The sequence below is a fragment of the Crinia signifera genome, chromosome 3, assembly GCF_055691185.1.
Source record: "Crinia signifera chromosome 3, ASM5569118v1, whole genome shotgun sequence".
Lineage (NCBI taxonomy): Eukaryota > Metazoa > Chordata > Amphibia > Anura > Myobatrachidae > Crinia > Crinia signifera.
In genome coordinates, this window is record NC_139219.1 from 320,099,835 (window position 1) to 320,115,960 (window position 16,126).

At 46.7% G+C, this 16,126-nt stretch overlaps 1 protein-coding gene across 1 annotated transcript in view; it reads left to right on the forward strand.

Moving 5' to 3' along the window:
• Positions 1 to 13,341, forward strand: part of LOC146063039 (cysteine-rich venom protein-like) — a 47,272-nt gene extending 33,931 nt beyond the window's left edge. Inside the window, exons 6-9 of the mRNA XM_083175050.1 lie at positions 1,481 to 1,626; positions 7,178 to 7,272; positions 8,935 to 9,023; positions 12,967 to 13,341. Of these exons, the coding sequence (XP_083031176.1) occupies positions 1,481 to 1,626; positions 7,178 to 7,272; positions 8,935 to 9,023; positions 12,967 to 13,109 (473 nt within the window). The 3' untranslated portion in view covers positions 13,110 to 13,341. The remainder of the gene's footprint in view (positions 1 to 1,480; positions 1,627 to 7,177; positions 7,273 to 8,934; positions 9,024 to 12,966) is intronic.
• The last annotated feature ends 2,785 nt before the right edge of the window (positions 13,342 to 16,126 follow it).

Below are 16,126 nucleotides of genomic sequence, written 5' to 3' on the forward strand. Positions count from 1 at the left end.
TTCCCAAATCTCTCTCTTTCTGAATCTCTCATCCTATTAAATCTCACCCTAAATATCAAGGATATTGGGTGAATTGCAATAGGATGAGAGAATCAGAAAGTGAGAGATTTGGTAAGAAATATGCAGTGTTTTGAAAGCAGCAATCATTTACACTGCAAAATCATACTGGTATTGCAGTGTAAATGATTGCTGCTTTAAAAAAAACCTGGAGATTTCGTACCAAATCTCTCACTTTCTGATTCTCTCACCCTATTACATTTCACCCAGTATGTTTTTTCTCCTAAATTTTGTCCACAAGTGGTGCAAAACAATTGCCCTTTGCAGCTTTAGCGTTTTGGACCAAAACATTTTTTTTGGAAGGATTACTTCAGATAATTAATGAGGTTGATGATGAGGGTGTTGGTGGTGGAAATTGCACGGGCTAGTCAAAACTGCTGGTAGCTGATATTGGAATGATTGGTATTATTTTACAAATGATTACAATTTTGTAAAATACTGTAATTTGCATGAGCTTACCATGACAATGGCCTTCTTTTTAATATTAGCAAGAAATGCTGTCAATGAAGGATGACAAAAACACTACCCACATCATCAACATCCTTAGCGTCGTATAGTACACAAAAATACCCATCATCCTGTTGCAAAGGGTGCATATATGGTGGCAGGAGTCATCCCTAGTACCATGTCCGAAAGGTCATACTCATGCATTGCTAACATGGACACCTCTAGTCTCTCCTCTGCGATTTGCGAACACGCATTTCTTCACACTTATTGGCACTGATTTGTCTGTTTTGAAGAAGACACATCTGCGATTTCAGTGCCCTTTCTTAAGCTGGATACACACTATAAAATGTTCTCTACAATTTGTCCAGTTAGAACCAAAATTTGGGAGCAAATCACAATTGACCATTAGCTCTCAAACATTGGAAAACTGGCCAAAGTGGACATTCAGACACCTTGGTTAAATCCATTTAACCCAAACAATCTATTTGTGCTAACATTTTACCATTTTCCGGCTTTTGGGAGCAACACGATTAATTGTCATTTTCTCCAACACATCACCAGATTTTTGCTCCAACCAGAAATATTAGATAGATAATCTTATAGTGTGTATCCAGCTTAAACCATTATGACTGGCAGCAGTAACATCACTAGTAGTAGGTTGCTGCTCCTGCCAAGTCTATTTCTGCTTTCGTTCTCGGTGCCGTACAGGGCCAGATGTATCAAGCTTTAAAAACTGATAAAGTGAAGAGTGATAAACAACCAGCCAATCAGCTATTAACTGCCATTTTGCAAACCCAGTCTGTAACATGACACGTAGAAGCTGATTTGCTGGCTGTTTATATAACCTATTACACTTGGCCCTTGATGTCGTACAGTATAAATAAATGGAGGTCAACATTTTTAAGATCTTTATAAAACAAAATGCATTGGCTAATGCTAATAATGGGTCATTTATATGTTATAACTTTGTTTTCAGGCTTCCATTGTGGAGAAAACTTATACATGTCCAACAAACCCCACCCTTGGACTAAAGTCATCCAAGGTTGGTATGATGAAAACCAAGATTTCGATTTCGGAGTTGGGCCAAAGGCGCCAGGAAGAGTTATTGGTCATTACACCCAGGTAGGTATAATATATCTGTTTTAAGCAACAAAGATGATTGGGCCAGTAATATTGAGAGACAGACTTCAACTGCACAGGACAGTTTCCAAAATTTGCAAAAAAGAACAAAAATAGTCCCTACCATTCCCTACCATTATCTCTCCTGAATCCTGACCACATTAATCACGCTTACAAAAAAATTCCTTACGCTGCAGGGAACTTTGCCACGAGGGATAGCTGCAGCTGTCAAACGTGCCAGACTAAGGGTCTGATTCAGATCGGTTCACACAGGTACGAATTCTGCCCGCAGTCCCCGATGATTGGGGTCTGCAATTTGCGCATAGTCGCTCAGAGCTAACGCCTTTGGCGAGTTAAACACTCGTCGGGGCGTTCACAAAATGATGGATAGGTAGGGGGCGGTCGCAAGGGCCCACCCAGCGCTTGATGGGCGAATCTACTCTGCCTAGCATGCAGCTCAGAATCAGGCCATAACTCATATTTTCTAACGAATGAGCAAAGCATCGTTTGATATACCTGAATACGATAAACAGTGCTTCAGCCAATCAACACCTGTTCTGTGTTTGAACACTGGCAGTTGGGAACGGATTGTCTGGAGCACCATTTGTCATATCCAGTGGTTATTAATGGTGCCACGCTTTGGGAGTTACAATTCCCAATCATAGCTGACCATCGTCATGTCAACCTTTTGACCTTGAGTTGCGCCACAGTATATATATGTTTATGATATAATATATATCATAAACTATATGAATAAAATAAATATATCTGTTGCTATAATGGCAAGGGAATAATCTATAAAATGAACGTTTATCGGTAATCAAGTCTGTATTGTATAAAGGGTACGTTCAGTCTCTGTTTAGATCAGGCATGTCCAAACTGTGGCCCTCCAGCTGCTGTGAAACTACACATCCCTGCATGCCTTGCCATAGTTTTAGCATTCCCTAATAGCAAAACTGTGGCAAGGCATGATGGGACGGTACTTGTGTAGTTTCACGGCGCCAGCATGGCGCTGTGCGTCTGAGTCCCCTTGCGGGGCTCGCTTCGCTCGCCCACGCTGCGGGCTCGGTGGCTCGCTACGCTCGCCACGCTATTTCAAATCAACTCCATGCCAACATGGATAGTGGAGGTATGAACTTTCCATGTTGGCATGCAGTTAAAGTACTTTTTCGGACATATTTCCTGGCGAGTGTACACCCGGAAGTAGCACGGCGCCATGCTGGCGCCGTGAAACTACACAAGTACCGATGGGACTTGTGTTTCTCAACAGCTGGAGGGCCATAGTTTGGACATGCCTGGTTTAGATGGTCCTTATCTGTTGGCCCCAAATTTCTTTATCCTCCAACACGGTCAACCATATAAGAAATAAAAACACAAGGAGCAATATAGTGTAGTATGTCAATTATGAAGATCATGAGATGTATTCCCATATATGTATAGACACTCTTCTATATATGGGGTGTTGGTGAAGATCCTTCTGGGGTCCCCATCTGTGTGGCATTGTGATGGGTTGTGCTTTTAAAGTAAGCTTACATTCGTTATATGAAATCTAAGCCCATAAAGGTATCTTTAAGGTATAGCATTCATCTCGTGGTTTGCTGGCATGCATGCTTACATGCACCAGCGGTGGATCCTCCTATCAAGGTTTCTTTATATGGTATCCTCTATGGGCAATATATGATCCATAGACCATACAGTATGAAGCAAAACATGAATGTATTTATAAAACATAGTACAAAATAGCAAGGATTACAAAAAAATACCAAAAAAGTCTGCAGAGCGTAACACAATGATGTTATGGAACAAAAAAATTCTACCATGGAGAAACCAGAGTATATCTTACCAATAAAGACTGTTGGATAGTGGATAACAGCCTGATGTACTGTACCTTGCAAAAGACACTGGGTGACATTTAATGAGATGCAAAAATGTGATCTGTGCGATTTTTAGGCAAAAAACGGCCAAAATCGCACTTTAACCCGAATGTACATATTTAATGATATGCCAAAAACGACAAAAACTTGTTTTTTGCCTGCGAAATCGCACATTCTGAAAGTGCAATTTTTAGTCGCGCCGGAACTTGCATCCAGATGTTTTCCCATTGAGAAGTATATAAATCACATATTTAATGAGATACGAATTCGCCAAACATGCAGACAGGCGAATTGGCCAGAACCCTGCACAGTTCAGTGAGATCTGTGCATGGTCATGTCTTAAAAAATGTTTTTTTTTTTTTTTTAAATGGCGGGGGGTCCCCCATCCTGAGCATAACCAGCCCCGGGCTCATTGAGCCAGACCTGGTTCCAAAAATATGGGGTACAGAAAGCATAGGGTCCCCCGTTTTTATGAAAACCGCCCCGGACTCTTGGATTGGTCCTGGTTCCAAAAACACTGGGGACAAAAAATCTGGGGGTCCCCCGTATTTTGAAACCAGCACCGGTCTCCAACAGCCCGCGGTGTCATGCCACAGCCGGTAGACACTTTTTACATAAGGTCCCCCAGCCGAAACATGAGCACCGTGGCTGATCAGCCTTGGATGGAATACCTGGAGGAGTGGGGACCCCCACAATGAAGCCCCCCTCATTTATTCAGGTGAACTACCGTGCTCCTATCTCCAGAAATGGCCGCCACTTAGGAGGAGGTTGAATGTGGTGGATGTTTCGGCAGCAGTGAAGGGGTGTGTTGGGCATTAGGGGGTGCCTGGGCACACCTGGCAGTCCCCCCCCCCACACACACACACTCCGTGCCTATGAGTGTCGTGGATGTTTCCCAGAGCTAGAGGTTGCATGCGCAGACACTCCACCACTGCTTTAAGAGACCATAGACCAAGACCACACCTGTAGGCATCTCACTCCTTGACTATTCTGACATACGGATGTACACCAGGGAAGAGCGCTGTAGCTGCATTTGTGTAAAGTCATCGACCGACGACCGCCAATAGACATGAACATTGCGGCATCCAGCTCAGAATCTGCCCTACCAGGGCCGGTGCTAGGGTGTCTGGCGCCCTCCTGCAAACCATAAATTTTGCGCCCTTTCATATTGCCATTACAACAAGCTGCAGCCCGATTGTGGGAGCGTATGCAACATGCGATCCTATGGAGGATCTCGGGTGCATGTACATGTATGCATACACCATCTCAGTGCTGTGTCCGCAAAATGTTGCAGGCACTAAAGGTGCCCATACATGCTGCGATAATCACATACATTATGGGCTAGGCGCAGGGAGCAATGGGTAGGGGGCGTATCCGGACAGGACATGTCATCCAGGCATTCACAGACAGCGCTACATGCCTCAGCGCTAGTGTCCGTGAGGAAGAGGGGGCAGGTCACAGGAGGAGGACAGAGTGTGCGCGGTGCAGGGAGCTGCTCAGTCTCTCCATACTGTGGCCCGCTGTCAGGCAGTCACTGCGGGCGGTGTGTAGGCTGTGTGCACTCGTGGTGCAGAGAGCAGCTCTTTATACTGCCTCCCGCCCGCTGTCAGACAGGTGCTGCGGGCGGCATGCAGGAGGCAGTGAAAATGAGGGCTGAGGCAGCTTTAGCAGAGCAGGGAGGGAGACAGCGCCTTTTCAGCATGGCGCCTCCCTGCTTTGCAGGAGCTGCTGAGTGGGTAGCGCCGGCCCTGTGCCCTACTATGTGTAATCTGAGTCTTTCAATCATTTATTGATAGTTATTTATGCTTGTCATCTCTTGTCAATTGCAACAGTTTTGCCTTAACATTGGGCCTAATTCAGAGATGTACATAAAGCCAATGTTTACACACATGTCTGATGCATTTGGATCGCAGTACATGTACAGATGTTGCTCATAGTACTCAAATGTCGTAGCATGATTGACCAATTACCGTTGGTATTTAGGAGCGGCATTCATCCAATGACAATCAGCATTGTATGAAGCGTTGATGGCACAGCCCTGTTTGCTGGACCAGTGGCTGTGTCCTCGTATGTAGTTTTACTGGCTGAGAAATTTTGGGTCATCCTAAGACAGGGGTGGCCATACCGGTCCTCAATATCTACCATGGTCCACGTTTTCCAAATCACCTAGCTGGTGCACAGGTGCAGTCATTACTAACTGTCACATTCCCCAGACCACCTAGCTGGTGCACAGTTGTAGTCATTACTAACTGTCACATGTCCCAAACCACCTAGCTGGTGCACAGTTGTAGTCATTAATAACTGTCACATGTCCCACACCACCTAGCTGATGCACAGGTGCAGTCATTACTAACTGTCACATTCCCCAGACCACCTAGCTGGTGCACAGTTGTAGTCATTACTAACTGTTGTAGTCATTACTAACTGTCACATGTCCCAGACCACCTAGCTGGTGCACAGCTGTAGTCATTACTAACTGTCATATTCCCCAGATCACCTAGCTGGTGCACAGCTGTAGTCATTACTAACTGTCATATTCCCCATATCACCTAGCTGGTGCACAGCTGTAGTGATTGCTAACTGTCACATTTCCCAGTCCACTTAGCTGGTGCACAGGTACAGTCATTACTAGCTGTCACATGTCCCAGACCACTTAGCTGGTGCACAGGTACAGTCATTACTAACTGTCACATGTCCAGACCACCTAGCTGGTGCACAGGTGCAGTCATTACTAACTGTCACAATCCCCAGACCACCTAGCTGGTGCACAGTTGTAGTCATTAATAACTGTCACATGTCCCACACCACCTAGCTGATGCACAGTTGTAGTCATTAATAACTGTCACATTCCCCAGACCACTTAGTTGGTGCACAGGTACAGTCATTACTAACTGTCACATGTCCCAGACCACCTAGCTGGTGCACAGGTGCAGTCATTACTAACTGTCACATTCCCCAGACCACCTAGCTGGTGCACAGTTGTAGTCATTAATAACTGTCACATGTCCCACACCACCTAGCTGATGCACAGGTGCAGTCATTACTAACTGTCACATTCCCCAGACCACCTAGCTGGTGCACAGTTGTAGTCATTAATAACTGTCACATTCCCCACACCACCTAGCTGATGCACAGGTGCAGTCATTCATTACTAACTGTCACATTCCCCAGACCACCTAGCTGGTGCACAGTTGTAGTCATTAATAACTGTCACATGTCCCACACCACCTAGCCGGTGCACAGGTGCAATCATTACTAACTCTCACATTCCCCAGATCACCTAGCTGGTGCACAGCTGTAGTCATTACTAACTGTCACATATCCAAACCTGCTGCATTCATTCCTACTATAGGTCTACAGGCTGCCTGTAACACATGAACTGTTGGTAGATCTTGAGGACAAGATTGGCCAGCCCCGCCCGAAGAAAACTGTGCTTTGCTCAGATGACAGGGTGAATGGAGATGATCTGCTGCTGCATCTTGGGATGCAGCAGCGGATCACAGCCAGCAGTGGGCATCTTTCTACTACAGACACCTTCTGTGGCTTTTTCATATTTTTAGCACAGTCACTACAATGGCGTAGCGGCTGTAAGCATACATCTCTGAATCAGGCCCATTAACTGGACATGCATCCATAGACACCAATTTAATAAAGTTTTCATTTTTTCTGTATTCTTTCAGTTATCCTGGTACAAATCGGCTCACATAGGTTGTGCAGAGTTCATTTGTAAGGGTAGCAAATTACCGTACTATTATGTTTGTCAATACTGCCCCGCGTAAGTAAACCATTGTCTACTTTCTTGCATTTGTATCATGCATCCACTAACCACTACCGGGTCAGGCCAGGGGACCTAGGCGATCCTGGCACAATGGATGTCTCCACTCTATAGAAAGAAAGGCTCAAACATGATGTCACAAAAAGGGGGCGTGGGAGGTATGTGCCAGCCCCACGGGTTGGTAACAAGAATAGAGACTGAATATCTTACCTTAATTTTGCAAGGGGGCCCGGGCGTTTACTGTTATACTTTTTAATTCCTGTATTTAATGTGTTCATGTAATTAATGTACAGATATAGTGCCGCTCATCCAGCGCCAGGACTCACCAGACCACTCCCACTGGCGAGCGGACGCTACATCTGACTGGGATGCGCGAGTGTCCCACACACACGCTCGTCACAGTTTCCCATTGGTGGGGGACGGGAACCCTGGCCCTCTCCGCTTCAGGGAGACGGGCAGGGTTGGGAAGGGGGGGTAGCGGGGAGGTGGGGGCGGCGGGGACCCGGGGGGAGCTCTTGTTGAAGGGGATGCGTGTGCGTCTCTTGTACGCATCCCTTCCGGCGGCTGGCAAATCCACTGCCAGCCCCTGCCGATTTTTACCGATATCGATAGGATGTGCGCTCCCGCAGATCTTTTGATAAATCTTCTGATCTTACGTGCTGCATTCAGCCAATGCCACACCCCTTTTGGGTCCCAAATTCAGCTCCTGATATGTTGGGAGGTATACAAAAGTAATGGGCTTTACTATGATTAGCATTCAGCCTGCCACTGTACATAGTTACTCGGTTTAGGTAGGTTCCTCCCTGCTTGGGATGGATCAGCGCCGCCATCTGACTGCAGCTGGAGCACCAGGTGGCGGCAATGTAGAGGCAGTGTTTGCGGCATTTTACATATGGAGCCCTCCACGAGCCAGAGGCCGCAAACCAACAGCCAATCAGGATCCGCTACCGTGGTGGTGTGGTATAGGGTTCCGACAGTCGGCATCCTGACAGTAATTAGCCCGACGTCGGGATCCTGACTGCCCGGACTCAGACAGCATGGTGAGCGCAACAACGCCCCTTGCGGGCTCGCTACGCTCGCCACGCTGCAGGCACGGTGGCTCGCTACACTCGCCACCTATTCTATTCTCCCTCTATGGGGGTCGTGGACCCCCACGAGGGAAAATAGCGGGTGGCCGTCGGGCAACCATCTGATCAGCGTTTTGACAGTCGGGATCCCGATGTTGGGTAAATGACTGTAGGGACCGCGTCCGGCACCCCACCGTGGGACCTCTTGATAGGTAGCCAGTCCTCGAGTTCTGATTGGCTGGATATGTGTTCAAAATACCACCTGCATTGTTTCTACCTGGCTGCACTGCTCCAACTGCAATCATCTGGTGTGGCGCTGATCAACACCGCTGCCACCATGGCCCCCTCTCTGTTCTGAACAGGGACACCAGACCTCACAGTACCCCCCTGACGGTGGGCCTATAACCTACCATAGTGCCACCTTCACCTGCTCAGAGGTATAATAAACAGATGCAAGAGGCCCATAACTTCACAAATATTTCAAACATAATAATGTAGGGCTGCAAAATAATATTTCTCTGCAGCGTAGCCAATGAAATTACATATTTTAAGAAATTGTTTTCTTATTGTAAATGTTGTTTTTGTTTTATTGCAGAGGAAATGTTAAAAATACACTTTATGCTCCATACTCAGTAGGAGAGCCTTGTGCGAACTGTGCCCATGCATGCAGTAATGGCCTGTGTAGTAAGTGTTATTTTCATTTACAACTTCTAGTCTTACCCATAGTTGCTGGGAGGTCAGGGACTGGTGGTGGGCGGCACGCTGCATGGAAGCCTTGGGGATGTTGCCAAGCAATGCCCCCAAGCTTCCGTCCCGTCATTGACACTGGACAGACGGGCGTCGGGGCGTTGCTCGGCAACGTTCCCGAACTTCCGCCCGGCAGCTCCCTGCATGACGGCTGACGTCATCAGCCGGGGGCGGCTATTTTGAATAAATAGCCGGCGTCTGCTGGGAACAGGTGCCGGTTATAGCATCTTGGACCCTGTTTTGCCTCAGTCCCTGTTGTGTTCCTGGCTCCAGTCGGCTTCCTGCATTCTGGCTGGTTCTTCCTTTGGTTTCAGTCCGGTTGCTGAGTTTCAGTGTTCCAGATAAGTCAAGGGTTCTCCTTGCAGCTTTCCTTCTCCCATTTATTCTCAGCTATTTACATCTGCTTGTGGGTGCAGGGATTATTTTGTGTGCTTATACCTGTGCATTGTTGCATTAGTGATTACTTGTATACTGCTGCTGTGCATTGTTGCATCTATATTTACTTATATACCACATTGGGTAAAGGCACCACTCTGGTGTAATATTCTGCGAGTGTTTCCACCTTAATACGCAGTCCTAACCAGGGAGGCATTTCCCACCTTGGCCTCCACAGGGTGGTACCGGCCTGCCCATTCTGGGGTTAGTTAGTCCTCCTTTTGCGCCCATTCCGCCTCAGTAAACGTGTTGTCCATCTTAAGACCTGACTGCAACGGAGTCTGGGCGGACCTACTGTAATTCGCCCTTACAGCTGGGGCAGTTAAAGGTGAAGCCTAGCACCACACATTATCGCTGATACCGTTCTGGGGCAACAGAGTTAGAGGGCAGGTCCGGTCTTGCCACTGCTGGCCTTAACACTGCATTATACAGGAGAATGTCACCTAGCCCACATTACACTGTTACATCATAGTTATCTCCCCTCCTGCATTCTGCAGGAGACTCCCTGAAATAGCAGCAATCTCCCTCTCTCCCTCATTAGTCTAGCAATCTCCCTCATGTCACCTAGGCCACATTACACTGTTACATCATAGTTACCTCCCCTCCTGCATTCTGCAGGAGACTCCCTGAAATAGCAGCAATCTCCCTCTCTCCCTCATTAGTCTAGCAATCTCCCTCATGTCACCTAGCCCACATTACACTGTTACATCATAGTTATCTCCCCTCCTGCATTCTGCAGGAGACTCCCTGAAATAGCAGCAATCTCCCTCTCTCCCTCATTAGTCTAGCAATCTCCCTCATGTCACCTAGCCCACATTACACTGTTACATCATAGTTACCTCCCCTCCTGCATTCTGCAGGAGACTCCCTGAAATAGCAGCAATTTCCCTCTCTCCCTCATTACACTGTCACATCATAGTTGCCTCCCCCCTGCATTCTACAGGAGACTCCCTGATAAAGCAGCAATCTCCCTCATTAGTCTAGCAATCTTCTTCATGTCACCTAGCCCACATTACCAGGGTTGGACTGGGACCAGAAATCGGCCCTGGCATTTTGAGCACACAGGCCCACCTGCAGTAGGCGGAAAAGGGGCATGGCCTCATGGAAAGGAGACATTACACTGCCCATTACACATTATGGAACACACCGTAATGCCCATTACACAAAATGCTGCTAGAAACTATAGCACCAGGAATAGATGTTACTAGTGAGGGATAACTGTTTGTTCTTGATTTTTGCATTGTGCTCCACCCGCACATCCATTACTATGTTGTCCCCCCTCCGTCTCCATCTTAATCCCCCCATATTCAATTATTCTGTAGTCCTCCTTCCTGCCATTATGCCCCATGTGTCAATTATTATGTTGTCCTCCCTATGTGTTCTTTATCATGCCCATTTGTCCATTACTCTGTGTCCCAGTATGTCCATTATTTTGTCCCAGTCTGTGTCCATTAAAATGTCCCCTTTTTGTGTCCATTAATATAAGTCCCCCCAACTGTGTCCATTATTACTCTTCAACATAAGTATGCCCCTACCATGTCCATTACTGAGTACCCAACCTGAAAAGTACCCACTTTCTGGCTCCTCCAGGCATACACTATCCACGATGGTCAGGAAGGTCAGGTGCTGCCGGCCACCATACAGCAACAGGCAGCACTTCCGGTGCCGTTACGAGGATGTGCTGGCGCCTCCCATCCTCAGTCCACCCCATGCCCCTGGTCAACGGCAGCAGTCATAATGTGGCTGTGGCACCCACGCAGAGCCCTGCACAATGGCGCCTATGTGACATCACTCGGCGCAAAGATGAATGAGGCATTTACCCAGTTAGGAACCAGCCAGTGGCGTAACTATAGTACCGCAGCCCCTGTGGTGGCGGGGAGGCGCTAAGAAGGTATGGGCGCCGAGTGGGTCTGCAGGACTATAGTTACCTTCTGTTGGGTCCTGACTCCTGCCCTCCTTACCCCGTTGCCGCCGGTGCCACTGCCTCTAACCCGAACACGCAGATATGATGGGTCCCCGGCTCTCCCGGCTCCGGCTGCCCCCATACTGCAGACCGTTTTTAAGGTTGCTAGAGGAGGCCACCGCCTCCTCTAGCATCCTCAAAAATTGTCTCCATTATGGGGGCAGCCATTTTCCAAGTGTCACTGATTATATTAGCACTGCAGCCGGAGCCGGGAGAGCCGGGGACCCGACAGAAAGATCTGCGTGTCCGGGTTAGAGACAGCGGCGCCAGCGACAATGGGGTAAGTAGGGTGTTATTTTTTTCTGGGGGGGGGGGAGTGGTCAGTTATGGGGGGGCCCAAATTCCCGGCGGGAGGGGGGGGGGGCGCTGAATATGTAATATTACGCCACTGGAACCAGCAGACTTTGAATCGAAACAATAGGATCCGTCCTCTTCAACTGCCGACCAGCAGCACCTTTCCAGTGATACCTTTCAGTCCATTGATACTGTATTGTACATAAGAGATATTATGGAAGTCTCCACGGTACTTTTGGGATTAAGAAAGTGGCAAACTTTTCAGAGATCCAAAATATAAAGGGAGGGCAATAAATGAATATTTTTTAAAGGTCGTATTCCTCTTCTTACACCTACCCTCCCGAAAATCCAGAAGTGTATATCTTCCTCTGTAAAGGTGCCCATACATGGTACAATTATTGTATACAATTTGGACTAAATCGCATTGCATCGCATCGTATTGCATCACATAGGTTTTTCAATGCAATGAGTTGAGATCTAGTACAAAAAGTGTGTGCAGCGCATACTTTTTGAGCTGTGCGATAGGGTGGTCAATCCCGGGATCGGGATCGCCGGGATTTGGCCCCAAAATGTCCGGGATTTCAATCCCGGGATTGGAGTATCCAATCCCGGGATTTTGGGATTAGACTGCGCATGCGCAGTCTAATGCCGGGCAGCTTCTGAGCACCCGCTCAGAAGCTGCCCGGCTGTTCCCGACCCCGGCGTGCGGCCTGCGCAGCATGACCTCTGACCGTCATGCTGCGAAGGCCAGCGTCCTGCTACAGAGGACCGCTCCCGGCCGACACCTAGCCTCCCCTCCTGCTTCTGGTGCCGCCGCTACCTGCCCGGAGGCAGGCAAGCATCACCGCAGCGCTGCTGTCTGCCCCGCTCCCGCCAGCCTGTAAGTAAATCTGCACCCCCCACTGCTCTGCCCCGCGCCCGGCTTGCAACGCACCTGCCCACCCATATAGGGGTGGACAGGGTGTGTTTTTCTTTTAGGGATGCCAATCCCGGGATCCCGAGAATCCCGGGATTGAGCATTTTTCAATCCTGGAATCCGGGATTGAAAAAATGCCCCGGGATTGGCATCCCTACTGTGCGATGAAATGTGTGACGGAAGCGCGCATCTCATCGCACCCAGCAATTGTACCGTGATGGGCACCTTTATGTGTTTCAGATTGAACTAACCACTGTTTTTGTTGATTTTAGCCAACCCCTGTCCATATGAGGACCATTTTGAAGAATGTCCAGAAATGAAGGAATTCTGCGACTCAGAAGAGGAAGGTTATGAAGAGGAAGACAAGATTAAGAATATGTGTCCAGAGACATGTAACTGCGAAACAGAAATTTGATCATTTGGGTGGATTCAAGGATAAACCATGTAGCTAAACATATCTCAATGTCTGAATGTTTGCGGACCGTACCACGTTCAAATTTACATAGCATCAAAAAAAAAAAAAAGCAATACTATGTGCAAATAAAACTATTTGTGTGCTTCAGACTTCCCGGAATTTATTAACCTAATTTTCATGCAATAGTTAGATTTTCAGTCAATTGATTCACAAATCTTTTAAGAGTAGTTCAAATAAAGACTTGTTTAAAGAGATGATTTTGAAAAAAAAAAGATTAAAAAATCCTTTATTATGTGTTCGTTAGATTTGTGATTTGCGGTCCCTTTCCTTGAATTCAGGGGGTAATTCTTATTCATTCATTCGGTCCCCGGCAAATTTGCAAAGGGGGCCGATGTTTTTGTTCTGTGCATGTGTACAGAACCTTATGCGAATGTGCAGTTTCCCTGTGTGATCGGCTTTGGCGACCTTCATAGTCGGGTCATCGGCGTGTGGCAGCCGGGACAGGCGTCCTCTTGAAAATGTTAGGGGGTCCCATGATAATATTGATAACGATTACATATTATCTATGGCTGGGAACCTACCGGGGAAGATGCACCTATCCAAACAACAGGACAGTTGTAGCTTGGCGCAACAATTTCAAACAGATGTGAAAAGATGTACACCTTTTTGAATCAACAAAGGTTTAATTGGGAGAAAAAAATCACAATTTTTCACAAATTTAAAATTATGTAGAAACATATACAGACATCAAATCCTGTGGACCTCCAATGGAAATGCTAATTTTCATATATTCTGGGTAAAAACAAACAGTCATCTCACCATAATTTTGTGCTGCGGTGGGCTATACTTCGTCAGAAGTTTCTGCGGCACCACCGCAGGAGGCTTAATTTTGGATGAGTCCCCAAATATAAAGTGCAAGGGTGCCAGAAAGTGCGTTCCAAATAAAGTGTCCAAGTGTCCAGGTAAATCAGAGTGTGTCCATATAGGTTGTCAGCAACGCGTTTCGGAGACACACCGGTCTCCTTTTTCAAGCTGGGAATACAGGAAACGAACAGAGTGTGAATATTCCCAGCTTGAAAAAGGAGACCGGTGTGTCTCCGAAACGCGTTGCTGACAACCTATATGGACACACTCTGATTTACCTGGACACTTGGACACTTTATTTGGAACGCACTTTCTGGCACCCTTGCACTTTATATTTGGGGACTCATCCAAAATTAAGCCTCCTGCGGTGGTGCCGCAGAAACTTCTGACGAAGTACAGCCCACCGCAGCACAAAATTATGGTGAGATGACTGTTTGTTTTTACCCAGAATATATGAAAATTAGCGTTTCCATTGGAGGTCCACAGGATTTGATGTCTGTATATGTTTCTACATAATTTTAAATTTGTGAAAAATTGTGATTTTTTTCTCCCAATTAAACCTTTGTTGATTCAAAAAGGTGTACATCTTTTCACATCTGTTTGAAATTGTTGCGCCAAGCTACAACTGTCCTGTTGTTTTTATAGAATTGCCAGGAGGTGGTGTACCTCCTTTCAGGTGTAGCAGGCAGCACTCTTTCAATTATTTGCGCTAACTATTCCACAAAACCTTGTATTCAAAAGATGCCCCTATCCGGCACAGTAGCTGGTGGGAGGTTTGACTGCGGCGCTACACCTGTATCGGCAGTATTGGCTATTGTATTGTATTTTATTGTACTGTATGTCACAAAGTTTTTATTGCACATATTAGAATGGTGGTATATAGGGATGCTTGAGGATTATTTTGATAGCTGTAGAAGTCTGGTACCAAGTGGATGTAGAATTAATGTTTCAGGAGCAGGGCCGGCTCTACCATTAGGCAGCTTTAGGCAGCTGCCTAGGGCGCCGGGACCTGGGGGGGCACCACCAAGTCTGCCTATCAAAAAGTCAATGATGTCTATGAGGATCCTTATTGTACTTAATTCAGGTTGCGGCTGTGGAACCTCTAAGACTTCACTTCTATATTTTTGCCTCCTCCTTCTTGTACTCTGTTTGTACCAATTTTTGGGAGCCTCACCGCATTCCAGAATGTTAGGCAAGTATGCCTTTAGGGGTTGGAAAGTGAGTATTGACAGTATATGGGGGAGCGGGGGGGCGGTAGGTTGAACATTTGCCTAGGGTGCCGAGAAGCCTTGCACCGGCCCTGTTCAGGAGACAAGATGGCTAACCTTGAAACTCCAGCTGTTGTTGAACTACACATCCCAGCATGCCCTGCTACAGTTTTACTATCTGGCCAAGCTAAAACTAATGAAGGGCATGCTGGGATGTGTAGTTCAACAACAGCTGGAGTTAGAAATGGGCAAAGTGACTCACCAAAGAGAGTGGGGATCAAATGAGCGCTCAGTGAAAATATCCGGTTCTTTTGGGGGGGGGGGGGGGGCGGCACTGGCTCACTTTTTAAAAATTGCTTAATTACGGTTTGAGTGTAAAAAAGGGCCTTATTCTAGTTCAAAATCCTTCTTAGATGGACAAAACCATGTGCACTGCAGGAGGGCAGATGTAACATGTGCAGAGAGAATTAGATTTGGATGACTTATTTAGTTTCTGTCCAGGGTAAATACTGACTGCTTTATTTTTACACTGCAATATAGATCTCACTTTAAAGTAAAACCCCACCCAAATCTAATTCTCTCTGCACAAGTAACATCTGCCCCACCTGCAGTGCACATGGTTTTGTCCATCTAAGAATGATTTTGTCAGAGAGTGAACAAGAATAAGGCCCAGAGTGTAGTATCTGATTGTTTTATTTACATTTCAATTGATTCTAGTAATGTAAAGTGAATTTCATAATCTCACAGGTAACGGTTATTTTAACTTATTTTTCTATTTATCCTGCTGAACACTGATAAGATCCCATATGCCGCTGGATCCACTTGTCCGATAAAGCCGCTAAAATTATTATCTCCACAGCGTCAGGCCTCAATGTGTTCAACATCACACACACATGTGTGGAAATCAAGCCAGACAGGGGGGACCGTTTGATACCAGACAATGAT